Source organism: Monodelphis domestica, chromosome 6, assembly GCF_027887165.1.
Source record: "Monodelphis domestica isolate mMonDom1 chromosome 6, mMonDom1.pri, whole genome shotgun sequence".
In the NCBI taxonomy this organism is placed as follows: Eukaryota; Metazoa; Chordata; class Mammalia; order Didelphimorphia; family Didelphidae; genus Monodelphis; species Monodelphis domestica.
Genome location: NC_077232.1, coordinates 239171575 through 239197181, shown reverse-complemented (window position 1 = coordinate 239197181; position 25607 = coordinate 239171575). Strand labels below are relative to the sequence as shown.

At 34.7% G+C, this 25607-nt stretch overlaps 1 protein-coding gene across 1 annotated transcript in view; it reads left to right on the top strand.

Moving 5' to 3' along the window:
- Positions 1–3233: 3233 nt before the first annotated feature.
- Positions 3234–25607, top strand: part of LOC100011021 (bifunctional heparan sulfate N-deacetylase/N-sulfotransferase 3) — a 230393-nt gene continuing 208019 nt past the window's right edge. The window contains exons 1-2 of the mRNA XM_001362764.4: positions 3234–3795; positions 22260–23400. Of these exons, the coding sequence (XP_001362801.1) occupies positions 22420–23400 (981 nt within the window). The 5' untranslated portion in view covers positions 3234–3795; positions 22260–22419. The remainder of the gene's footprint in view (positions 3796–22259; positions 23401–25607) is intronic.

Genomic DNA, 25607 nt, shown 5'->3' with positions numbered 1-25607 from the left:
GACTATAAACTTGATATTTTCAAGCCTGTGCTTTGTTTGTTCCTTTAATATCTCAGCAGAAACTTTAGGGAAAATTCAGAACACCATTTATATTCACTAAGAAGAGTTGGGATACAAATTAAACTCTCAGACTCTTTCCCTGACTGACTCTTTCCAGAAGGGGAAATGGTTTTGCTGCAGCAAGTCAGGCAATATTTTATGGCAATAGTGGGAGGATAAGTATTGGGATTAGCTCATTGTTCTACAGGCAAGGCCTACTTCTGTTTGCAAAATATAATCATTTAACCAAATTAAAGAATGTGATGCCAGCTAGGGACCCCTGGAAACTAAGAGAGAGAGGAAGGAAAAATTTCCCAAAAGCTCTATTTTTGTGCTTTTCCCCCTCAAAGGTCCAAGGTCAAGCAATAGAATGGTGCCTATGAGAATTCTACTTGTCAATCAGACATCAAGAGCAGCTACCTATTTGTGATGGCATCCCAGTCCTATTGAAAGAACATGAAGTGTGTATTCATGAGATTAATAATATGTAAGTTTGAGATACATATGGCTTGAGTGAGCATGGGCAAACTACTTCACCACTCAATACCTTCAGACAATGCTTTAAAAATGGGATATGGATGAACTAGTTCCTAATTAGTTCAAGCAGTTTCTCCATTCCCCAAATCAGAGAGCTAGACCAATACATACATGAAACATTTAGTTCTAGGTGGGGAGAGAAAGGAGATAGAAGAGAAAGAGGGAAATGGAGAAGGGACAGAGTTGAAATTAGTGAGAATAAGGACAAGAAAAAAAGAGATGTGTACAAGTAGCCTCTTCTATCCCTAAAACTATGATACTATGAAATCACCTATTGTGTGTAACTACACCCTCCAAAAAATCATCATGGAACACTACACTGGGATAGAATGGAGTTTGATTCTAAGCCTGGCTCTGCTTTTAGGTTGCTTTGTAATTTTCATAGATCTGGAAATGATTTTGGAAGTCATCTAATCCAACTCTCTTTTTATTAATAAGGAAACAAAACTTTTAGATAAAATGAAGTTTGCTCAAGGTTATTAAGGCAAAAATCATTTAACTTAAAGGTCTCAGACTTTGCTTCTGTAAAATACAGGGAATTTGATTAAATTATTTCTAAGGTTCTCAGAGCCCTAAAGTTCTATTTTTTATATCTTTCATGGAAGGACAATTTAATTGATACTCTTGATACTCAGTCCTGTTTTCTGCTTGTCTGCCTTATGTGCTATAACTATAACACTTGAGAATCTGCAATGATTTCTACGATTGTTAGGATATTACTTAGTATTTTATGAAGTAGAGTACCATGGTACATACAAAGTCAGGATAATATGGAATCAAGTTCCACTTCTGACACTTACTGGGGCACCATGAATCCTGAGCAAGCCATTTAAACTCTTGATGCTCTAGACAAGCAATCTAAAACTATGACTTGCACAGAAGGTGCTAATCTGCATCTGTAGAGGAAATTTCCTCCTCTGGGAGATCCATATACCATTGAAAGCTTAAAGTCTAGTCCCTGCTCTTACTTAGCAATTTGTAATATATCATATACAGTAATAGCAATAATGTATAATGATCAACTTCAAATGACAACTATTATCAGTAATGCAAAGATCCAGGGCAACTCTAAGGGACTTATGACAAAAAAGACCATCCACCACCATGGAAGGAACTATTTGAAGCATACTGTTTTTTACTTTCTCTCCTTTGTGAGTCTTTTTGTCATATAAGCAATATGTGTCTTCTTTCACATGATGAACATGGAAATAGGTATTACCTGATAGCACATGTCTAACCTATGTCATATTATCTGCTGTCTCAAAGACTGGGAAGGAGATGAAGGGAGAGACTATGGATCACAAAATATCAGGAAATAAAAATTGAATAACCATGTTAAATACATATATAATGTCATTGCCTAAAAATTAATGGATCTCCTTACATTGCTTTAATTCCATAACACATTGCTGTCTGAAATATTATTATTATAGCATTCTCTTATCATCACATCATCTTATTTTATTATAAATCATTATTAAAAACAAAATGGGAAGAAGAGTTAACTGAAATCCCTAATCAAACTTGCTTGTAGTATGAAAACAACTCAGAAGAAATCACATCTCACATGTCTTTCTCATTGAATTATTCTTCTTATTTTCTTTTAGCTTTGTTCTTCCTCCTGTACAGATTGTATATGTAGTACCCATTCACAATCTCAATACAACTGTTGTCACAGTGGAAATTTGGGCTTGTTCCATTCCCACACTGTCATAGTTCTTCTGTCAACTAAGAGAACACTCAATCAACTTTATTTAAAGAGAAACCCCAAACTCATAAACTCAAGAAATTAACCTAGTAGAAGAGATTATGGGCCTGGATCACTTTGCCAAATACTTGTGATTGACTTCAAAAGTTAATGGCCCTTGAATTTTGTGATTGGTCAATCCCCAAGATTGTGTCCATGTGTTCTGTGGTTGCTTGCTTAGAAAAGATTGTTTTTCCCCAAATGGGGCAGTGTCAACTAAGGAAAAATTATTGAGGAGAGCTTTGATAGCTGAGATATGGAGCTGACCATGGTAGGAGAAGACAATACTTTAAAATATTAGGAGCATGCACAATCCCAGCTTGTAATAAAGCACCAGAACAAGTAGAGCAACATTCTTTTCTGTCTTCCTCTGTCTCACTCATTTCTCTTCTTTCCACTCCTTCTATTTTCTTTCTCTCTGCCTCAGTCTCTTTGTTTAGATGTTTCTGCTTTTTTCTTTCTCAGTCTACCTCTGTTTCTGTGTCACTCTCAGTTTGTCTCTCTACCTCTCTGTATCTCTATCTCTGTTTCTGACTCTGTCTTTTTGTCTCTGTATTTTACTTGCTCTTTCAGTCTCTCCGCGGTCTGTTTCTCTGTCTCTCGGTGTTTCTCTTTCTCTCTGTGTTGCTATTTCCCTCTCTGTCTCTATGTCAGTATCTTCGCCCCCTCTCCCCATACACATTTTAGCAGTAGCAGCAGCAGCAGCAGCAGCAGCAACAGTCGACAGCCGCCCACAAAGCTTCTCCTCACCTCTAAAGCATGGAAGGAAATGGAATTCTGAAGCTGAGAATAAGAGATCTCTGGCCCACTAGACCTGGGGAAGACAGCCGAACAAGCTATTCATTGGACACAAGGTCAGCCAATGAAAAGGAAGCCGGCGCTGAGCAAGGAGTTATGCCTTCCACTCCTGCTCTGCCTCCCTCTCTCCTGCCACTCCAAGAGTGTGTGAGAGGATGGGAGGGGTTGAGAGGGAGCAGGAGAGAGTGCGGCATCCCTTACTGGTAGATAAAAGTAAGGGACTTTGGTTTTGGATCAGTGCAGGAGTGCACTCTAAGTGGAACTGGTGACAGCATCATCATCAAATCATCATCATCATCATCATCCCCTCACGGTCTAGGGCTTTGTACTTCTGGAAGGAGTGGCCCGACTGAGAAGCTCTGGCTGCTCTAACCCCCTTCCTTGCATTTTATTCCCTGTGGGCACCTCCTGGAGTCACCTCCTCCCTAGCAGCTACTGCCTGGGTAAGGGAGACTCCAAGACTTGGATTCCTCAGCTAAGAGTGGGAAACCCGTTCGCAGCAGCCACCCACAGGGCTGAGCTTCAGGCGGCTGGCCCCTCTTTGTAGAGCAGATTGCAACAGCGGCCTTGAGGCTCGCCACGGACCCCCTCTGTCCTGTATCTAGAAGAGCTAGTTGCAGCAGGTCAACAGCAAAGCGGAGCAGAAACATGTTGACGGAAAACAGCCTCCAGAGGTAATAGAATGGGAGGTATCATTTTTTTTTCTCTTCTCAGTGACCAGATCAGGAAGAATTTGGGCTCTTTGCTAACCTTGGTGTATGGTTACGCTTAAGCATGGAGAAACAAGTTTGGTGTTGCATGCAATCTGGAATTCCCGGAACTCATACTAGCTCTTTAACCAGGCTTCCCTCTCTTCCGGTTTGAAATAAGCTTATTTAGCCTACTAGCAATAGCCCCTTGTGATAACTGACTCCTGGTTTGTAAATATGATTTTGAAAGATTTTTTTTTTTTCCGTGCGCGCGCGTGTGTGTGTGTGTGTGAGGGGGTTCTTTTCGGCATGCTGTGATTATATTTACTTATGCATATTTATTAACCATCTAACTTTTCATCTGCTGGGAAAGGCTGGCATTTAAAATATTCTTAAAAGACCCATTACAAGTTCACTGTAGCATTCGGAAGTCCTGTTATTTATCATCTTAGTTAACATCTGTCTTCTGAGTGTGGTACTGGAACCTGTCCTCAGGAAAGGAGTTTGGCGTGTGACACTCTTGCCCTCTAGTGTCTTATTCGGTTGATAGCAGGTTGTTGGCCGATTTTTATTTAAATATTACATAACAGAAGAATAATCACGCTGTGAATACAACTGCCCAGTACTAAAACCCATTTCTAGAAAGCACAATTCTAGGTCATTTGAAGTTTTGGCTTCCCTTCTGTTTAAAAGTTGGTCAGATTTTCCATTATTTAGAACCTTCTCCAAGGTGAGTTTGTTCAGTTGAGCATGGTAATGGATTTAGTTAATTAGTGAATTGTTTCTACCTGATGACTTCCACAGACTTTTAGGAGTTTATGAATTAGACAAAAGAAATGATGAAATGGTTACTCTTCATTTTCCCAAAGCATCATCAGTCATACAGAAATTACATTAAATGACATGACTGGATCTCTTAGATTAATTAGTGGGAAAACAACCATTAAAATTTAATTAAGTTAAACAAAGAGATCTCTAGAAAGTACTCCAAGGCACTTAAAAAAAACTTAAAAAACTAGAATTAAGCATACATGTTGATTCAGAGATTTCTAAAATTGACAATTAATCATTATTTTAAAGTAAATATGAAGCACTGACTGTATGTTCATTGAGAAAAGAATTTACTAGGAAAAGAAGAAATTTCAAATACAACTTATTACACAAATGGAAACTCATAGTCATTAGTTCCTATTTGATCTCATTTATATATATATCATTATTGGCAAAAATAAAAAGGGTAAAGAAATTCAATATGATATTCAACTAGGAGGAAAATGACAGAATGAAAGACAAAAATGTTTAGGATTAAAAACAGTCATGTCCAATACAATTTATTTGTTGCTTATTTAGACCAACTCTCTCTAGAAAATCACACTCTTAGTCTTTCCAGTCTATTAGATCCTCAAATCCATTTAAATATTATAGATTAAATGCTTTTAAAAATATCTATTATTGTGGTCTAGTAACATATGGTAGTTGGGAAAACATCTAAATAGTTTTAACTGCTCACATTAAAATTAAGCATCCATCCTTAAATCCTGAATCATACTTGTAACTGATATGAAATATTTGGAAACTGTTTTCCCTATCTTTCAAAAATGTTCCTGTTGTCAACTATCAATTCCATTGCTATTTACCATGGGGCATAACAATCCAACTGAGAATCATACAAACAGTCTGCATATTTAGCTAAAGGACATTTTGCTTCTATCATCATTCTATTTTGGGATCACAATTTGTAAAAAAGTACTTTCTATAAATTGAAAGAAATGTACTTTTGCACATTAAATCATACCAAGAGATTTAAATTGCTAGGCTCTTTAAAAATCCATATATTTTTAGTGCTGCTGTAGCTTCTGTAGGATACTATTTTTCTTAAGTTTATTTTTTTCCTTTATTTTGATTTTAAAATGCTTTCTTATAATTTGTAACATGGTATATTGCACTCTTGTGTTTACAAAGAGGCTTCAAATTAGCAATTCATACACGAAAGATTGTAAACTTTTATATTTTTATAAAGAGAGGTTTTTATTTTGTTGTTTCCTTTTGCTATTATATAGGTTACTCACATAGATAATTTTACCCACAGAAAAGAACAATATATATATATATATATTTTAATTTTCACAGATAATTTCACAGGGACTTTGGGGGGTGGTTTATAGGTTTGATAACAAAACAATAGAACAGAAGCATAATCTTCACAGATGGTATTTAGGATTATTTTTCCCATGCTGATTCTTTCAAGAAGCCAAAAAGACCCTTTTTTTGTGAACCAGGATTTGAATATTGAATGGTAAATCCAAAAATAGCTTTATTTCACACTTTAAAATCCAAAAGATCTGTGTTGTGAGGTACAGTATTCAGGAAGTAGCTTATAAAAATGACTTTTTGGCACTTTGTTGAATCTCAAAAGCACTTTGGCACTTGGGGCCATTTTTTTGTCATTGAAAACCCATATGTAAGTATACAAAATTTATTCAAAGATATGCATAAATTTTAATGCTTTAAGATGTTTGCATATGTTAAAGATAAAGAACTGGAAAAGAGAAGAATGAGATATGCTACCCTCTAACCACTTATGCTACATGGAAAATTCTAATTGGAAAAAATAAAAGTATCTCCTTAATTAGGACTCTATAGTTTCTACCACTGAGAATGGGATGAATGGGTGTTAAGACTGAAACATTTGAACATGGGTTCTGTGAGAACCAATCCAGTTGCTATGAAATTATGATGCCAGAGAAGCATTTCTATCTATTATCCTATAATATTACTTATCAAGACATTCTTTTAAAAATCAATAGTGTTGAAAGACATCTGAGAAATAATCAAGAATTTTTTATAGATTCTTTTTTTAAAGTATGGACTGTATCAGCTATTATATCTCATATAAAGTGACTTGATTTTCTTCTCTAACTCCCATGATATTTTTGTGGATTTCTATAAAAGTTGGATATAACTAAGGGAATTATTATCAATAACACCTAGAAATCATCTCCTAAGAGCTATAAATTGAGGACTGCAGCCCTTTATTACTCAACTGGCACGTATCTATTCTAAAAATAACTGAACAATCAGGACAATCAAGTCCTAAACCCTTAGATTAATAATCATAGAATCTTGGGAAGATTCCTCATATTTGCAATCTTATTGAAAGAACATATAGAAAAGGCACAGCAATCAATTAAGCAAACTCTCCATGATCACTTATTTACTTAGCTTTAAGTGAGTTTAAAAGAAATATAAGATGAGGATTTTATAGGTTAATCCTAAAAAGGCAATATTCATTTCTGAAATGATTAGTAAAGAATGGGAAATTATAATTATTTATGTTATTAAAATATTACATATGTTCTTTGTCAAGGAGATCTATACATATACATACCTATTTATAATATATACATTGTATATGTATGTAGATATTATACATGTATTCTCATGAAGAAAGAAGGATCTATTCTTGTATTTGACATTATTGACTTTTATTACCTCTTCTCCAAACACTATCTACTCTTGAAAGGTCCATTATGGCTACTGACAACTAAAGACTAATTTCTGTTCTCTAAATGGATCTTAATATAACACACTAAATTTATGTAATTGTAAGGTTCACAAAGTAATTTTTTTCTTTACCAGATGTGGCAATGTGTATGTGTTTATATGTACTATAAGTTCCTGAAAGTGTGAATAGGAGTAGTTATCCTACATCAACACAGGAGATTATTCAGGTCCTATGATTCCATGCCATCAGCAGTGTACCCTACTCACACTACTATAGAGGATATGAAGTCCTTTTCTCACTGTAGTGAATAGCCAGAGCAGACAAATTATAACAGTTGTGGCATTTGTCTTGCCTAGTAGGATAGAAAAATATAGGAGAGGCAAATTGAAAGTCCTTCCCTCTTTTCCTGGTATTATACATTGTTACTGACCTCTTGGACCCAAAAACAAATTACATTATATTGGATATGATAGTAGCAAATCCAATACAAATTAAATGCCAAATTTAGTATTTTTCTCTAAATTAGATTGGTGCATCATTTGCCATACCCTAATTATATGGACAGGGTTCATTGTTGATTTCAGTATGGGGTAACCATCTACACACTTGCCCATCATTGAGGGAAAGGTATCCAGTGAAAATGATTCATAATTCCTGGGGACAGCTGGGTAGCTCATTGGATTGAGAGCCAGACCTAAAGACGGAAGGTCCTAGGTTCAAATCTGGCCTCAGCCGCTTCCTACCTGTGTGACCCTAGATAAGTCACTTGACCCCCATTGCCTAGCCCTTACCACTTCTGCCTTGGAACCAATACACAGTATTGATTCCAAGATGGAAGGTAAGGGTTTTTTTATAAAATGATTCATAATTCCACATGCTTTTTCTGGGGAGAAATGTGTTCTTTATCCATGAATATGATTAAAGATTCTACTGGGAAATTCACACAACTTGATTTCATCTCCAAAATATATTTTTTCACGTTAAAAATCATGGAATATACTAAAAAGAGTGTGAATCTATAAGTAGAGTGATGAACTTGTTTCAGAAAAATGTGGGTTAAAGTCCTATCTGAAGTATCGCCATGTACAGGAGGAATTATGTACAAAGTAAGGGACAAGTTTTGTTGGTGGAGGAAATCTTATGTTAGAAATGATGTGCCATTGGATTGAGTCTAAGAAATTAAGAGACATAGTCAAGGTCTTTTTTATTTTTTAACTTGGGGGTTTCAATATGCAGGTTAATGTCTGCTTACACATCCTGGGCTCCAGGTCTTGAAAAAGTTATGAGTCATTCTAATTTAACTTCTTCCCATTGTCTGCCTGCTCTGGTCATATGGGCAAGTAAACAGCTATTTAACCTACTCTCAACCAACAACAATAGGCTTTATCCATGGAATGGGAGTGTGGTTAGTGGTATGAATCAAGTGGGAGAAATACTAAATTTGTGGATATTGTTTTGGTTAGGCACAATAAATTAACAATAATACCATATCTAGTGTAAAATAATTTATTCCTGGTGTCTGGAAGGCCACTAATAATGTTTATTCTTAGGAAAAGAGGGTTAGACTTTCAGGTCCAGATATTTGTGTTAGATACCTCTATAGTACCAATGTGAAACTCAAAGAGAAATGGGACCATTAAGGATCACTTAGCCATATATAAGGATCCCTCTGCATTATATATTGACACAAAACTACAAATTAATGCCCATTTTATTTTAGCTTTACTTATGTTATTAAGCATTTATCCATTATATTTTAATCTGGTTTGTCTAAAGTTCATGGGCAGTGTATTTGATTCCTCTGCTTTAGGACATATGTTTTAAATCTGGGATCCATGATTATTAAAAAAAGATGTATTTTATAGTGTATTTCAACACAATTACTTTTCCTTATAATTCAATTTATTTAAAAATATATTTAAAAGCATTATTCTTAGAAGTCTCACCAGACTGACAAAATGTGACCCATGACAAACAAAAAAGTTTAAGAACTCTAGATCTAGAACTTTAAGTTTCTATAAATATTAATATTAATTTTTCTCAATGTTCTTTGCTTCCTGTATTTCTCATAAAACATGAAAATAATACTGCTTTTTCATTCAGCTTAGTTTTCCATTTATACAATAATGAGTTTTCATTTCTGTAGTATGTTGAATTTTAGATGATGTTGAGGCATTCAAATAGAGATGTCCAAAATATATTTGGATATGAACAAATAAAAAAATGAAACTAGAAACAGATATAGGCATATAAACACATGAACATATGTGGACACCATAAGCAAATCAGATATGTCCAAACCTATCATATGTCTAGAAATGACCATTCCTTTTTTACATCCTTAGAACAAGTCAACAAATATTCAAGTCCCTATCAAATGCCAGGAACTACAAAAGTGTTAAGTGCTTTGAAGATGTCTTTTGGATTCCTATTCATTGATTGAAGTGAAAATAAAGGGTGTAGGTATTTTTATTGTTATTGTTTGAGAAATTCATTTCTGAAAGGGAGGAAAGCTGTGACAAATTAACTTGAGGGTCAGTAAGATCAAGTCAAGATTATTTTTAAGGATAAGGGTGACATAGACATATTTTCATGCTATAGGGGAGGTGATGATAGTTAGAGAAAAACTGAAGATAAGAGGGACAGTGAATGACTGAAAGGTGACAGATCCCAGAGCAGACAGGAAGGAATAGAATGGGAGTATACACATTAATTGGACTTGGTCTCGATAAGGAGAAGGACACCTTTTTATTAGATACTGAAGTAAAGGAGAGAATAGAAGGATAATAAAGTGTTTATGAAATACAAAATAACAGAAATTATGGCACACAATACAGATGCCTTCTATTTTCTTGATAAAATGAGAATAAAGGCTCTTTGCTGAGAGAAATTAGAGAAATCACGCTATTAGAAGCTTGAAGAAAATTGATTAGACTTCAAAGTGTTTCTATGAAGAGGATGATAGAGTCAATTAGAGAAGAACAAAAGAATTACTTTACAATAATGTGGGTCTAGGAGAGATTAGATTGCCAGCTAGGTAGTGCAATTGATAGAACAATAAAAATGTAGTAAGTAAGACTTGAGTTCTAATTATACATCAGACACTTACTGGTTGTGTAATGATGGGACAGGCACTTAGTTTCTCTCAGCCTGAATTACCTCATTTGTAAAATAAAGATAAAATACCCTTTATCCCCACCTTCTAAAGTTGTTGAGAGAATAAAAGAAATGAATATTTATAAATGTTCTATAAACCTTAAGGAGCTAAATAAATATTACTTAAATGTCATCTTCCTTGTCATCTCAATTTGTATTAGAATGCATTACAGAGATTTTTTGACATCTTTAACATAGATATAGGGGAGGAGAAGATGGAATTAACCCAAGATCAGGTTTAGCCAATGTAATGGAACTAGGGGCAAATTTTTCAAAAGGACATGACAGTCTTATATAGTTCAAATAATGAACTATAAGGTCAAGATTGTGAAAGGAAGAAAATGAAGTCAGAGCAGGAGGAAGAAGAAAGGTTAGAATGATGAGAGGTAATGATGAAATCAAAGAATAGGGCCTGGGAGAAAAGGAAGGACAGTATGTTGTGATCAGATAGAATAATTTCAAAGTTATTATTCAATAAAAAATTGCAGATGATTATGGGGGTAAGCATATGACCATCCCTTTATATGATTGACTTGTATATAGAGTGTAGGTTTTGGAAGTTAAAAAAACTAATGCACTGGGGGTGGGGGTATCAACATATAGTGAAATCCCTAGATATGAAAAGAAGAATTGTGACATAGAGGACGACTGTGATCTAGGTGCTGAAAGCATTGAAAAGAGAGGGAGAAACCCTCTTTTTCTCTTTTCCTCCCTTCCAATCAGGAAGTGAAAGGGGGAGGGGAAGTAGGGATAGAATAGCATAAAAAAAGAAAGAAAAAAAGAATGATTGAGGCATATATATTTTTAAAATTCTTAGTTGAAAACAGAAGGAAGACTAGAAAGAAGCACAGACAATTGAGGGAGATTTTTAAATTACAGATTGAATTTTTCATGGGCCTATAATAAAAAGTAAGCCATACATACCAAAGAGCTAAAGTTTCTTGGATAATGGTTTTTTTTTCTTTTACTATGTGGATGGATATGCCCATTTTATTTGGTATTTGTTAAGTTCAGAATTCATTTTTTAAATGATAAAAATGGTTGAGAGACACTCAAACAGAGAGACAGACAGTGATGACTCCTGTAGGTAGTTATAACTGAAATTTAATAGAATGGTTGAAGGGAACTCTATATCTGGCTTCTTCCAAATGCAACTCTCAACTGTATTAATCTCTTATATACCCCACAGCCTCATTAGACTAGAAGGAAGGGGAGAAAGAGATTTTGCTCCTCACCTCAAATGTCAACCCTTTGCTCTACACCTTTCACTTAAAATTAATTCTTTGAAATTCACTTCAGTCATCAGTAGCATCCTATTAGATCTTGTTTATAATTTTCTACTGTCTCCAACTGGGAGAAGCCAGGATTTCTTGAGCATAAGAAAATAGAAGTGTGAGAAGACAAGGTCTAAGAGGAAGGGAAGCTTGTTAATAACAGAATGGCTTTCTTGAAGACATGGGAGAAGGGGAGGGAAACAAAACAGAATAGGGAACAATAGGGCAAGGTGAATGCAGAAGACACAGTAAGGATGGGTAGTAAGAGGACAGTGTTTATTGGACTTTTTTTTTTTAACTTCCATATCCTGCAACTTGGTATCATACATCTGGGAACAGAAAAGTGAGTAGTTTGCTACTCATAGAACACAATGAGAATATATTATAATTTGATTGATAATCCTATATGGAAAGACCTTATAATGATGGTTGGAAGCAACTTCAATAAATTCTCTCTCAATCATCAATTTAAAAAGGAACCTTGGATTAAATTCCAAAGGCTCATTTTCTAGAAGGTGCCTTAATGGAAGCAGTTTTTTTTAAAAAAAAAAACCTTTACTGTGTATTGGTTCTAAGGGGTAGTCAGTGGGGGATAAATGACTTGCCCAGGGCCATCTAGCTATGAAATTTCTGAGGCCACATTTAACCCAGGCTCTCAATCCACTGAGACATCTTGCTGCCCCAAGGTTTGGTGTTTGTGGCTCTGATCTTGGGCATATGACTCAACAATGGCAGTTTTGCCCTAGCAAGTCCTTTGGTTATGGAGAACTATAGCTCTGTAATAGTGAATCAGGGTTCAGTAGATGTAAAATTTCATATAAGTGGGGAATGGAATAGGATTAGAAGGTCTCTAAATTCAGTCCCTGAGATCCAACCTTCATTGTCAATGCCTACTGCTCAATTGTGGTTAATCATGCCTTCTCATCAGATGATAATTTGTTCAGTATGATATGAGGGCAAGGCTGTTGGAAATTTGTAGCATTTATAGCAGGTTCTTCCCTCATGAAAGGAAACTGGAAATGATCAGGTTCATGCCTTTTTCTGTCAAATTCATTATTAGTGATTCCCTAAATCTAAATTTCTTTTTCTTGCTTAGTCAGTATAGTTGAAAGCTCTCTGGTTCTTCCTGCTTTGAGGAACCCATGAACACTTTCTGCTGTCTCTTGTTGTCAATGGCATTTGTTTTTAGAGATTTGTATGGTTTGCAAGAAGATATATATTCATGTTCACCTGCATATATATATATATATATTTTTTTCCTGTTATGATCATGTCAACAGTTAACTCTAAAACCTAAGCTTTTACCTGGTTATAGGATGACCTTTTCAGTTGTGTCAAACCCAATGAATTAAATTTCTCCAAAGACTGAAAGTATTATGACTCAAGGTTTCCAAGTGATTATATATGGTGGGAAGAGAGGGATTGTGAAGGACAAGTTGAAAAGAAGGTTCATGCATGACTCTAGAATATTATTTGTGCAGAAAAGGTCATTTTCTTTAGAACCCATTAATAGTAAATGATATTAGAGAGGTTTTTTTTTTGTATTTGTATTATTAGGTTTTGAAAACCCTGCCTACAAGGAAGAGAACATAGATTTAAAATTGGGAGGGAACTTAGAGCTGAAATACAGCACTTTCATTTTTCAGGTGAAGAAAGTGAGTCCCAGAGAAATTGTGCTTTGCTCAGAGTCACTCAGCTAGAGTCTGGTGGTAGCAACAATTCAATTCAAAATAGGTTTATGTTGATAGTTTTCAGGGTGAACAAGAACACAGAAGTGATTAAGGAAGCAATAGTTGCTAGGTGAAAGTTGGGTAGAAATTCATAATACAAATGGGAGCTGAGATTGACTATGTATAAGATGATATGCCTAGTTGGAAACAGTATTTTCAAAATCTTGTCTTACCTGAATTCTTGAATAATAGTATGTATTAAATAGAACGGGCTGAATCCTGTTTTTAGAACATATGTGTGCCTTTCCTTTGATTTCAATAGTAAATGATGAGTATATCACCAAGCGAAAAAGCTGGTCGATGGCTCTAAATTCTTTGGATAGGAACTGTGTATTGGTTTCCTAATATTCTTAAATTGTTAGAGTCATATTCTATTCACAGCTCTGCATCACAGATAAAAATCTCATGTTCAACATGTCTTTCACTTCTGACATTAGGAAACAAACTGTGAAATGCTGCTGTCTGAAATGCAAAATATTGTAACACATTTTGTACCCCATCAAAAACACTTTGCAAAGATAAATGCACATCTTTAATATGGAATGTATGCAAAGACTTCAGAGACACTCAGTTACCTGCAGTACCAAAACTAGTGAATTTTCCTGAGTTCCATGCAGATGTGGACTTAAAATAATAGAAATAAGAATTTTATAATTTAGATTGGATTAATTTCTTATGTGTCCACATTGCTCATTAAAGCTAAATCTTACTATGTACATTGTATCCATCAATGAAAAAGGACATTATGTCAAAATAATAAAATTGATTCTAACATATTAAAGCATACACATATACACACAAATTTGACAGACTCTTCTTTTTAAAGAGTGGTTAATTATTAGCCTGGAAGACTCTATGTGTGATTAGTCACATTCACTCTTTTTTAAATGGAACTTATTTCCAAATATCTCAGCCTTTTCCTCCTCTCCCCTCACATGCATATACACATTCTCTCTTTTACACATATCATATTAGTTGGGGAGGTGTGTTGATTCTATGGAATGTTAGGTCAAATGTAAAAGTACCACCTGTTACTTTGAGCTTTCAAAACAATGATTGGTTTAAAAGCACAATTTTGTGAAACTGATTAGAACTTAAAAAAAAAAAAAACCTTTGCTCTCAATATTTGGCTCATTTTCTGGCATATTTTTTCTTTTCAATTTTAATGTATACTTAGTAACAACTACATCCACCAAAAAACTAACTAAATAAGTGCATTAAAATAGGTGCAAAGCCACAAACTCCATGTTGTTTATAATTTGTTTAAAAATAAGTAAATTATATGTGAGGATATATAAATATCCTCTGCTTTTGAGTTCCTTTTAGATTTGTTATATACTTCTCTTTCTTGATTTGGCTGCTTTTTAATAATTTAATTATAGTACACATTGTTCTTATTCTCTTTTCATTTCTTTATGTAGTTCCCTTCTTTTATTTATATTTCCAATATTTGTCACTTCCAATAGCATAATTCAGTACATCATATTCAGATATCACAACATATTCAGCCATTTCTCACAATCATTGCATTTGTATTATTTCCATTTATTTTGTTATTAGAAACAAAGTTTCCATGAACATTTTCATAGATACACAGTCTCTCTATAAGGCCCTTAGTCCTAATCCTAGTAATGGTATCCCTGTGATAATGAACATGAAAAATTTTAAAGTTCTTAATGCATATTTCTATGTTGTTTTCTAAAAAAAAAATCATAGTTGCTCTAGCAATGCAATATTAGGCCTGTCCCTATTATCATTTAGTTGATGAACTTAATCCATCTGATTCTTACTTAACATACATCAAGAGGGCCAAATTTAGTTTGATTGGTCCTTAGGCAACACACACAATCTATTGTTAGGACTGTGCTCTATCCAAAACCAAGTCTTTCCAACTTGATCATGCTGGGTGGAACTTTTGTTCCAATGTCACAATTCCCCAGGCATGCAGGATTGCCTCCAGAATATATGTGTTAAAGTAAGACTTTTGCAGAATACTTATACTTTCTATATCGTTGTTATCAGATCAGAAACAATGTTTGGATTATGTGTATATTCAATCTTAGATATACTAGACATTTGTTGGGTCTCCAGATATCTATCATATTTAACTTATCTAAATTCTACTCATCTCCTTAACTTATTTCTTATTTATTTTTTGGTTTTATTTATCTAGTTCTGAGAGGGGATAATTAAGTCTCACACTTTTATTATTTTGTTATTTATTTCTATTTGTATCTCAGTTTTTCCTCTAAGAATCTGGATGCTATAACTTTTGTTGAATATAGGTCTAATATTGATTATGCTTCATTATTTATAGTACTCCCAACAAAATATAATTACTCTGTTCATCCCTTCCAATTAAATTCATTTTAGTCCCAACTCTGCCAGAGATTATGACTGTTATCTCTGTCTTCTTGGGATCAATTGAGGCATAATATATTCTTTTTCAGCCCCTCACATTCATTCTGTGTGTTTCTCATTTTCAATGTGTTTCTTGCAATTAACACATTCTCAGGTTCTGTTTTCTTTTTCCTTTATGATATACTTTAAGCCCTCCCTCATCTTCTCCCCTTGCCCAACTTTCCAAAGGCATCCTTCCTTGTCCCTCCCCACTTGTCCTTTGATTCTTACTCTTTCCATCTTTCCAAAAACCTCTTCCTTTTTCCCCCTACTAATTGATACAAGTTTGATTCTAAAAATCCCTCCCCATCTTGTCCTAAGAATCCCTCACTTATGCACACTCAACTTAGCCCACTATCTCTTGATATATACTCCTTTGTAGGTATCCTTCCTTTCTCTTTCTTATCCCTTTTTAATTCCTCTTAACCCACTCTTCCTTCTCTTCTGTGAGCTTCCAAAGAGGAGTTCCAGTTCCTCCCTTATCACATCTCTCTTCTCTCTTTCTCTGTATGTTAATTTTTTTTTTATCCTTGTAGTTGTGCATTTTATTCTTCTCTTTATCTCAGGTCTGATGAAAGTAGGGTTCTAGTATTATCAATTTTCTACCAGCTCCTCCTTTTCTCTGTGGCAGTTTCTCATCTCATTCTTCCTGCATATGAGATAACCATTCCACTCTGTGCCTTCCTGGTCTATTCCTTGACCATTTCAGCCCATCATATTCCATTTATCTCAACCTTGAGTCTTCAATCCATACACACCCTTTCAAAATACCCAGGCAATAGTGCTATTCCCAAGGGCCATAGATGGTATTTTTCCAGAAAGGAATCAAATAATTTGACTTTTTGGAGTTACTTTGGGTTTCATTACCTTCGCATGTTTCTTATAGACCAAATTTTCTGTTGAGTTTGGGGTTTTCCCTCAGGAATAGTTGAAACTCCTTTTTTGTTTGTAAAATGTCCATTTGTTTATCTTTTATAATTATGCTCATCTTTGCTGGATAGGTTATTCCTATTTGTAAGCCTAGTACTTTTGCTCTACAAAATGCTATATTCCATGTCCTGTAGTTTTTTTCTATGTTTTTTAATATCATGACTGCTAAATCTTGTATTATTCTGACTGTAGCTCCACAATATTTATAGTTTGTATATATAGTTTGTCGTATTTTCTACTCAATCTAGAAGCTATAGAACTTAGCAATGATGTTCCTGTGCATTTTCATCTTTGGGTCTCTTTAAGACATTGATAGGTGGATACTTTCCATTTCTATTTTACCATCTGATTCTAGAATTTCTGGGTAGTTTTATTTGATGACTTCTTTGAGTATAGTGTCTAAACTCTTTTTTTTAATTTTGATTCAGGCAGTCAAACTTTTCTTATATTGTCCCTCATTGATCTATTTTTTAAGGTCAGTTGTTTTTGTAATAATGATTCATATTCTCTTCAATTATTTCATTCTTCAATTTTGTTTTATTATTTTCTATTGTCTTAGGAAATCATTTCTTTCCCCTGTCCAATTCTAGTTCTTAATACATTATTTTTTTCTCTGAGTTTCTGAATCTCTTTTTCCATTTGGGTGATCTTTCTTTTGTAATTTTTTTTTTATTTTCTTGTATTGCTCTTATTTTTTCCTAATTTTCCTCACTCATTTGGTTTTTTTGAGTTCTTTTTTACAACTTTTCTAAAAGCTTCTTATCGTATTTATTTATTATTTTTACTTCACCATCCTCTAAGTTTGAATCAAGGTCTTTTATGTTTCTATAATAAATACCAATAGTTGAACTCTTTCTCCTTTGCTTGTTCATTTTTATTTATTTTATTTTTTAAAATTTAGCAGCCCAGTCAATAAACTTAATTAGTGGCTTTTTGATGGAGTCCAAGGGTTCCTAGTATGCTGAGGTATATTACCTCATATTTCAGTATTTTTTGCATTAATTTTCTATCCTGGACCCTACTTAATTATTCGAATTTTTATGGTTGAGAGGCAAATGTGTTTCCAGTTCCCAACTCAGTCAGGGGTCCTAGAAACAACTGCATCTGCTCTTTCAGATTCCAGGCCAAGACTGACCTCAAATGCTTGAACTAGGTCCTTGGTTAGTTCTATCCCTGCAAATGCAAGAATTCTATCCACCTCCCCCTGTGGCAGTAACCAGGGACCCCACTCTCCTGAGAGTGACAATAGCTAAGGCCCCAATTCCTCAGTAACCACACCTACCAGTGAAGACTCCTTCCTCACTCCTCCTGTCCTACTGCTATAGTCCAGGATAGAGCAAGTGTTTTATCTGTTTTCCTCATGTTTCCAAAGTTCCTTGTTTGTTAGTTCTGAGGCTAGAATTCTTGCCTTCAGGGCCCATCAACTACAGACTCCATGGTATCCACTCCTTCATTGCCTAGCTGTGGACCAGTAGGATCTCTGGAGTCAAGGCTAGAGCAGATACAACTATTTCCAGGGCCCTCTGACTATGGATTCCAGTGATCTCCTTAGAGAAGAAATTTCTGGGTCTCATTGCCAATCATGCCCCCAGGAGCTACTTTGTTGATTCTACTCTGTTCATTTCCTGTTCCTAGGGCCCAAGGCAATGGGAGAGAGGCCAGGGAAGTCAGAAATCTTCCTCCATACTTATCCTAGGCTCTTCAGCTTCACTCCTAACATCTGTCTGTTTTTGTTGCTTTTAGCATTGATTCTGTGGAGTTATTTATGGTTGCTTGGTGAGGATATTAGAGGGCAGGAATGCCTCATTCCCTTCTCTGCCATCTTCCCACACTTTATTTTTTTTTATTCTTTTCTAAAAGGTAGATTTGGAAGTTTGATTCTTAAAATCCCTAGAAAAACATTGACAGCAGAACAGGTCCTGTAGATAGGTCAATATAGAAAGAATGGGTGGTTTCCCTTATTAAGTATTTGATTGAGTGCTGTGATATCTTACCTCAGCATTAGAACCCATATCTTTTGATCATAGGATTATAGGTGCAGATTTAACTATTTTCAAGATTACTCTTTGGAGATCTCTTATCTGTAAGCCTGGTGGGGGGAAAAGGGTATATGTGATAAATTTTTTAAATGGCATCATGCCAAATTCCACTGGTTCTTTTTTTAAAGTTTCTCTCAAATTTCCAATTTCCTTTTTTTTTTCTAGAACCAATATCCTAGTTTGGGCAATTATACCCCATTTTTTATACAAAGGAAAACTCTATACCTTGAGGTACTATATACATTTTAATCTTCCTTCTCTTTTTCTTTTTCTTCATATTCTTCTTTCTCATCTTCTTCCTTTTCTTCTTCCATTTAGTAGAACTGTAACTTGTTGTGTCCTCATGGCAAGGGAATGATTCTCAGTTCTCATAGATGAGTCCAGTGGAAAACAAGTTACAGCAGCTTCTGCCAAACTGGGAAAGGCTTTGAGTCTGGTCCTGGTGTTGGGATATATGTCAGATGTCTGAGAACCAAGTTACTGGAATTCAAAGTTCTTCATAAGACTAGCTACAGGACCTGTTGATGAGATGAATGTCAGCTGCTGAGGACCAAATGAGATTGCAGACCTTCATTAGGCTAGCCCTAGGATGAAGAACTTAAGTGTTTTAATGACTCAAAGTACTTCTCTTCTAGAGAAGTTATGAGATCTGAATTGGAAGTGAGAATCCACACTGATGAAAATATTGAAGTATTTAAATGTCATCATCATTATCTTCATTATCATTACCAAGAGGCACTGTGGTATAATGAACAGAGGGGTGACTTTAGGAGTAGGAAAACTTGCTTATGATGCATATTGGTTGTGTAACCATGAGCAAGTCATATAACCTAACAGTATTTTATAAGTTCTCTAAGACATTGTGTTCTTCATTTTATGTGTATCATGGATCCCTTTGACACTCTGGTGAAATTTATGAACTTCTCCAAGAATAATTTCAAATTCATAAAATAAAATATTTACAATCTGTATCTGTGTGTATATACCTATATGTGGAACATTTCAAAGAAAATCATTTATATTGATAGTTTCACATATATGCATTTTTATACATATACATGAATAACATTCACAGAATCCAAATTTAAAAAAAAAGAAATTCTATTCTATGCTCATGTGCTGAGCTGCACATGTTTCCTAATTGAGGAGTTCTTTACACCAATGAAATCTCCCTTATACTCCAAAACTATTAGTGGAAGTTTAATCTAATTTCTTCAGCTTTTCACCTCATTTCTGCCTGATGGCTGGTAGCATAAATGCTAATACTCTGAATTCAGATACAATCTGAAGTCAATAACTTGTGAGCACACCAAACATTTAGTTTTCTGATATATTCATAAACTGTGAATTATAATAACAATGCAAATCCTTTAGAGGCTCACTTCTACTGAAGTAAAGAAGTATGTTTCTTCTACCTCTTCCTGAATCTCTATCACTATTCCACTTTTCTGTCCTAACAGATTTAGATACAGCTTTTCTGAAAGTGCCAATTGCCAAAGCATACCACACCACAATTCTAATCTGTAGCATCATGCCACTTAGAATCCCCATATATTGTCAGTAACTAGCCAATATTAATTTTTTAACTTTGCAATCAATTTTCTTCTAACTCCTCAATTTAACTAAAATGGAAATGGTATTTCTTGAAACTCTATTCACTAGATTCCTAATTCCTGGCCCTGTATTCTCTCTGCCATGTTAATAGTCTTTATTATACTTTTTGCATACTATAATGCCAAACTAAATTTTGACCTAGAACAAATGTTCAGGAAATAAATGTTGGTATATAAATTGCTATCAACATATAAGGAAAAAATAAGATTTCATAAGATGTTACAAGGGAATCACTTTAAAAGACTGATATATATTAATTTAAGGTCGCCAAGGAATCAGCTATATAATTCCTAAATGAAAAACTCAAGTCAGCTGTCAGCTTTTTTTGGAGTTTAATTACAATAGGAGTAAGAAAGGAATTAGAGATAGAGAGAGAGAAAAAGGGAGAGAAGGGAATAGGGCTTAAATACCCCTTCTGTTTAGGCTGGGCCAAAAGGCCCAAGCCCTTAGATAGCTGGGGCAAAGAAAAGAGATCAGTCCCTATTACTCACGTGTCCAAAATGGAGAAACAGTCTCAGAGGCCCCCACCTTCAGCTTCCTTCAGAGCAAGCCTTCTCTGAGCCACAGGAATCACACCGACCAACTCTCCTCAACCCCCCTCGAGTCTTCAGACCCTCCTATCTTTTAGGAAACCATCCAAGTTCCTCCTCCCAGTTCTCCCATCTACCAATCATTGTTCATCAATTTCCCTGTGCCAATGGAGGCTCTAGCTTAACCCAGGACCGCCCAGAGGTTTCTGGCTTTTGCACATGTCTGTTGAAGGTCATATTTTCAAATGATTAAATCTTTACTCCTTTGCTACAGCCCTTTCTAAATCCTGTTAACTTGAGTATGGTAGAGATTGGAATAATTAAATTTTGATCTAGGCTGCAGCCCTTACTCAATCCTATTAGGACTGAATAGGGTGGAGATTTATTCCAAGTATCTCCATTGTATCAATTCTAAAATCAATCAAGACTCAAAGAAATTCCTGTTCTATGCTTAAGCATAGGTCAAAGTCCTTTCCATTGTTCAGCAAAAGGTTTCTGTCCTAAAGTAATCTGAAGAAGGGAAGAGAAGGAACCTCCCATGCCAATGGGGTTCCCATTCCAATCAGTAAGAAATCAGTAAGATCAGTAAGAAATTTTCCAAGTATGAAATATCCCAATGGTGAAATTTCCAACATTTATAAGTCTAAGGAATTTTGAGGTTTACAAAGAAGACCAACTAAAATTTCATATTAGCATTTTATTTTTTCTGAATTATTCAAAATCATTGACTGCTATAATGGCAAACTTGACCCCAAAGAAAAGAGTCCTGACTCATTTCTCTGTAGAAGTGGGATATCATAAGTATAGACACTGAATATAATGTCAATAAACATGATATTTCCCAAATGCTCTTTTTTGTGTTTGGAGGTATTTCTTAGTAACAGAGTTTGACAGTCATTCTCAATGAGCTAAGGAAACTATCTTGTAATTCTGAAGTCTTGAAAATAATATCTGAGACCCCTTTATTAAGGGTCAAGTCCTTCTTTTAGTCAATTAAGCAAAATAGTAATGGTCGCTAGCTCCGAGGTTGGATTTTAACTAGGTCCATTTCTTTCCTTGTCTCAGTCTTCTTATATATCATCTGGAGTCAGGTAAGATCAATACACTCATTCACTTTTATCCATTCATCCATCCCAAGTAGACTTTTTGTCAGCCAGTGGGGTGGATGGATTTGGGCAGGTAGGGAGATAGGTGAGGGGAAAGGCAAGGAGAACTTTTGTTCTTTCAAAATGTACAAATTCAATATTTTATGCTTGACTTCTGTCTTTCAGACTATATTTTCTGTGAATTTTGCTGAAGGGAGACAAATGTGCTGCAATGGTGACATAAAATACTACATCGACTGGAGAAGTTGCTGAAAAGCTGTCTTTTCTTTCTTTCTTTCTTTTAAATGCTGCTGCTTTTGAACAATTTGAGGCACATATATTCGACATGAGTTTTATCATGAAGCTTCACAGACATTTTCAGCGGACAGTTCTTTTGCTTGCCACCTTCTGTATGGTGAGCATTGTCATTTCAGCATACTACCTGTATACTGGCTACAAACAGGAAAATGAACTCTCTGAAATGTCTTCAGAAATGGATTGTGGGGAACTTCCATATGTGCCATATAAATTAATGGATCTAAAGACCATGAAGCCCTTTGACCCATTAAGGACAGACCCTATTGTTCTGGTGTTTGTGGAGAGTCAGTACTCTTCCCTGGGTCAAGACATCATCATGATTCTCGAATCAAGTAGGTTTCAGTATCATATAGAAATTGCTCCTGGAAAAGGGGACCTCCCTGTTTTGATTGATAAAAATAAAGGCAAATATGTTCTTATAATATATGAAAATATTTCCAAGTATGTCAATATGGACTCTTGGAATCGAGGCCTTTTAGATAAATACTGTGTAGAGTATGGTGTGGGTGTCATTGGATTCTATAAGACTAGTGACAGTAGCCTACAGAGCTCTCCACTAAAAGGTTTCCCTTTTACAGTTCATGGAAATCTTGCTGTGAAAGACTGTTGCATTAACCCTCATTCTCCATTGCTACGGGTGACAAAATCTTCTAAACTTGATAGACGTTCCTTACCTGGAAGTGACTGGACAGTTTTCCAAATCAATCATTCGGCATATCAACCAGTGATATTTGCCAAAGTCAAAGCCCCTGAAAACTTTTCTCCCCCCATTTCCAAAGGTATTCTCTATGCCACCATCATACATGACCTAGGGCTTCATGATGGGATTCAACGGGTTTTTTTTGGCAACAACTTGAACTTTTGGCTGCACAAGCTCATCTTCATAGATGCCATCTCCTTCTTGTCAGGGAAGAAACTCACATTATCCTTGGACAGGTATATTCTTGTGGACATTGACGACATCTTTGTGGGGAAGGAGGGGACAAGAATGAATACCAATGATGTTAAGGTATGTGTTGGATACCTGAAACCCTCAAATATGAGCTAGTTTTCATTTCCCACACCCTACCCTATCCCAGGTATATACTGTCTCCCTTTGTGATAGAAAATGTCTAAAAATAAGCATTGGAAGGAAGAGTTGGCTATGAAAGGAATGAACTTGTTTTATGCCTTTAGAAAAACCTTCTACCTGTGCATTTATTAATTTACATCAGGTATTGGTTAGAATTTAACTCATGAATAAAATATGGGTAACTGTCTTTCTGATAATAAATTACAACTTTCTTTTTAGAGAACAAAAGATCAGATTTTTAGCCAGTTCAAGTATCTGAAATGTCAAAACACTATTTTAGTTTCTCTTATCATTATGTGATTTGATGTTCCAGGAAGCCACTTGAGTACAGATAAAATGCTATATGAAAAAGAAAATATAGTTTACATATAAGAATTTGTTTTAAGGTGAAATTTATACAGATAGATATTAAATTAACTTTTTGTATTGAATGACTTTACTAAAATATAGATGAGGCCCAAAAAAGAATTTTAATTCCTTTTATCTGACTGAAACATTAAACTCTCACATGCTGATGAAAGCAAAAAAGTTATTTCTGTATATAGAGGTAAGAGAAACACAGTTGTACAAAAGAGTTTTTTTTTTGTTCAATAGATGAAGCATAAAAGAAGTTACTTCCATCTTCCTTTTTTTTTAGTCAGCATTCTACAAAATTAGAACTATTTCAATTATATTTTATTTGCCCATTTGAATAAGATAGGAAGTTTCTTGAGATATTATTTTTTTAAAACTCTATACAGTATTACTCTTTTTTTAGGGAAGATATTTATTTATACTTTCTTTTATTTTATCACTGTAATTTCTGCAGCTATACCTTTTCTTAATCCTTTTCCCTCAATTCTCTCTGGGAAAAAAATAAATAAAGGTATACAACAAAATGACAATTAATGCAAACATTCTACTCAAACATCATCCCTCATCTCTTTTATTAAAGAAAGTTTATTGTTTTTCAGTCATTTTTAGTCTTGGCTGTAAGGCAATTTTGGGTCTTCTTTCCTTCTCCACCTCATTTTATAGTTGATGGATCTGAAGCAAACAGGGTTAAGTGACTTGCCCAGAATCACATAGCTAGTAAGTATCAGAGGTCACATTTGAATTCAGATTTTCCTAACTCTTAGGCATTCTATCCACTTACTACCTAATTGCCAGCCTTGTGTGCTTCATTGTTTTTGTTTTCATTTTTTGTTTTTTTTCTTGCAGTATTTAGCTTTTTTCCAATGATCTTTTAATTTACAAAGGATCAAAAATTTAGAGATGGAAGAGGCCTGAGATTTCATTAAGACCAACCTTTTCATTATGCAAAAAAGGAAACAGAGGCCTAGTGATAATAAGTGACTTGCTCAGAGGGAGATTTCTAGTATGTTTCTGAGGAAGGATTTAAGCCCAGATCTTTTTTTACTCCAAGTCTGTTGATCTATTTACTCTACTGTCTGTGTGTAAGGTCATTATGTATATTGGCCTTCAGGTCTGCTTTTTTTCATTTTGCATCAGTTCATACAAACATTCACATAACTCTCTGACTTCCTCATGATCATCATTTCTTATAGCACACTAGTTCTTTATATTAATATAATAGTTTTCAGCTCTCCCTCAATTAACGGGCATACTATTTGCTTCCATTTCTTTGCTATAAAAATGATATGGTGACTAATTTTTTCTACATAGAACATTTCCTTCTGTCTGAAGTTTTTAGCTTCTGGGACAATAGTGGGATGTTGAGATTTTTAAAAAAAGGGTTTGAAAAATTTAATCACTTTCCCTAATTCTTTTTTTGAGGGGAAGGGTAGATGAAGAAGAATAAATATAGATTTATTTCTATCTCTCTCTAGACACTAGTGTAAATACAAATAAATTATGTATGTGCTTATACCTTTAATTATATGTATGTATAGACATATATATGAAGATATAACAATATATGCATATATATCAAAATTGTTAGAAAAGTGTATCTTATGACATAAACAAAAAAGAAAAGTGTACTTCATAAAGTGACATTCTTTTTCATAGTCATTAATCAATTGTTATTTTATTGAAATTCATTAATCTTGTTAAACATACTAAGATACCAAAGATTAAAATACATGTTAGCAGAAGATCTGGCACAAACATTAAGGGGGTAAGATATGTAAAATGTAAAATTA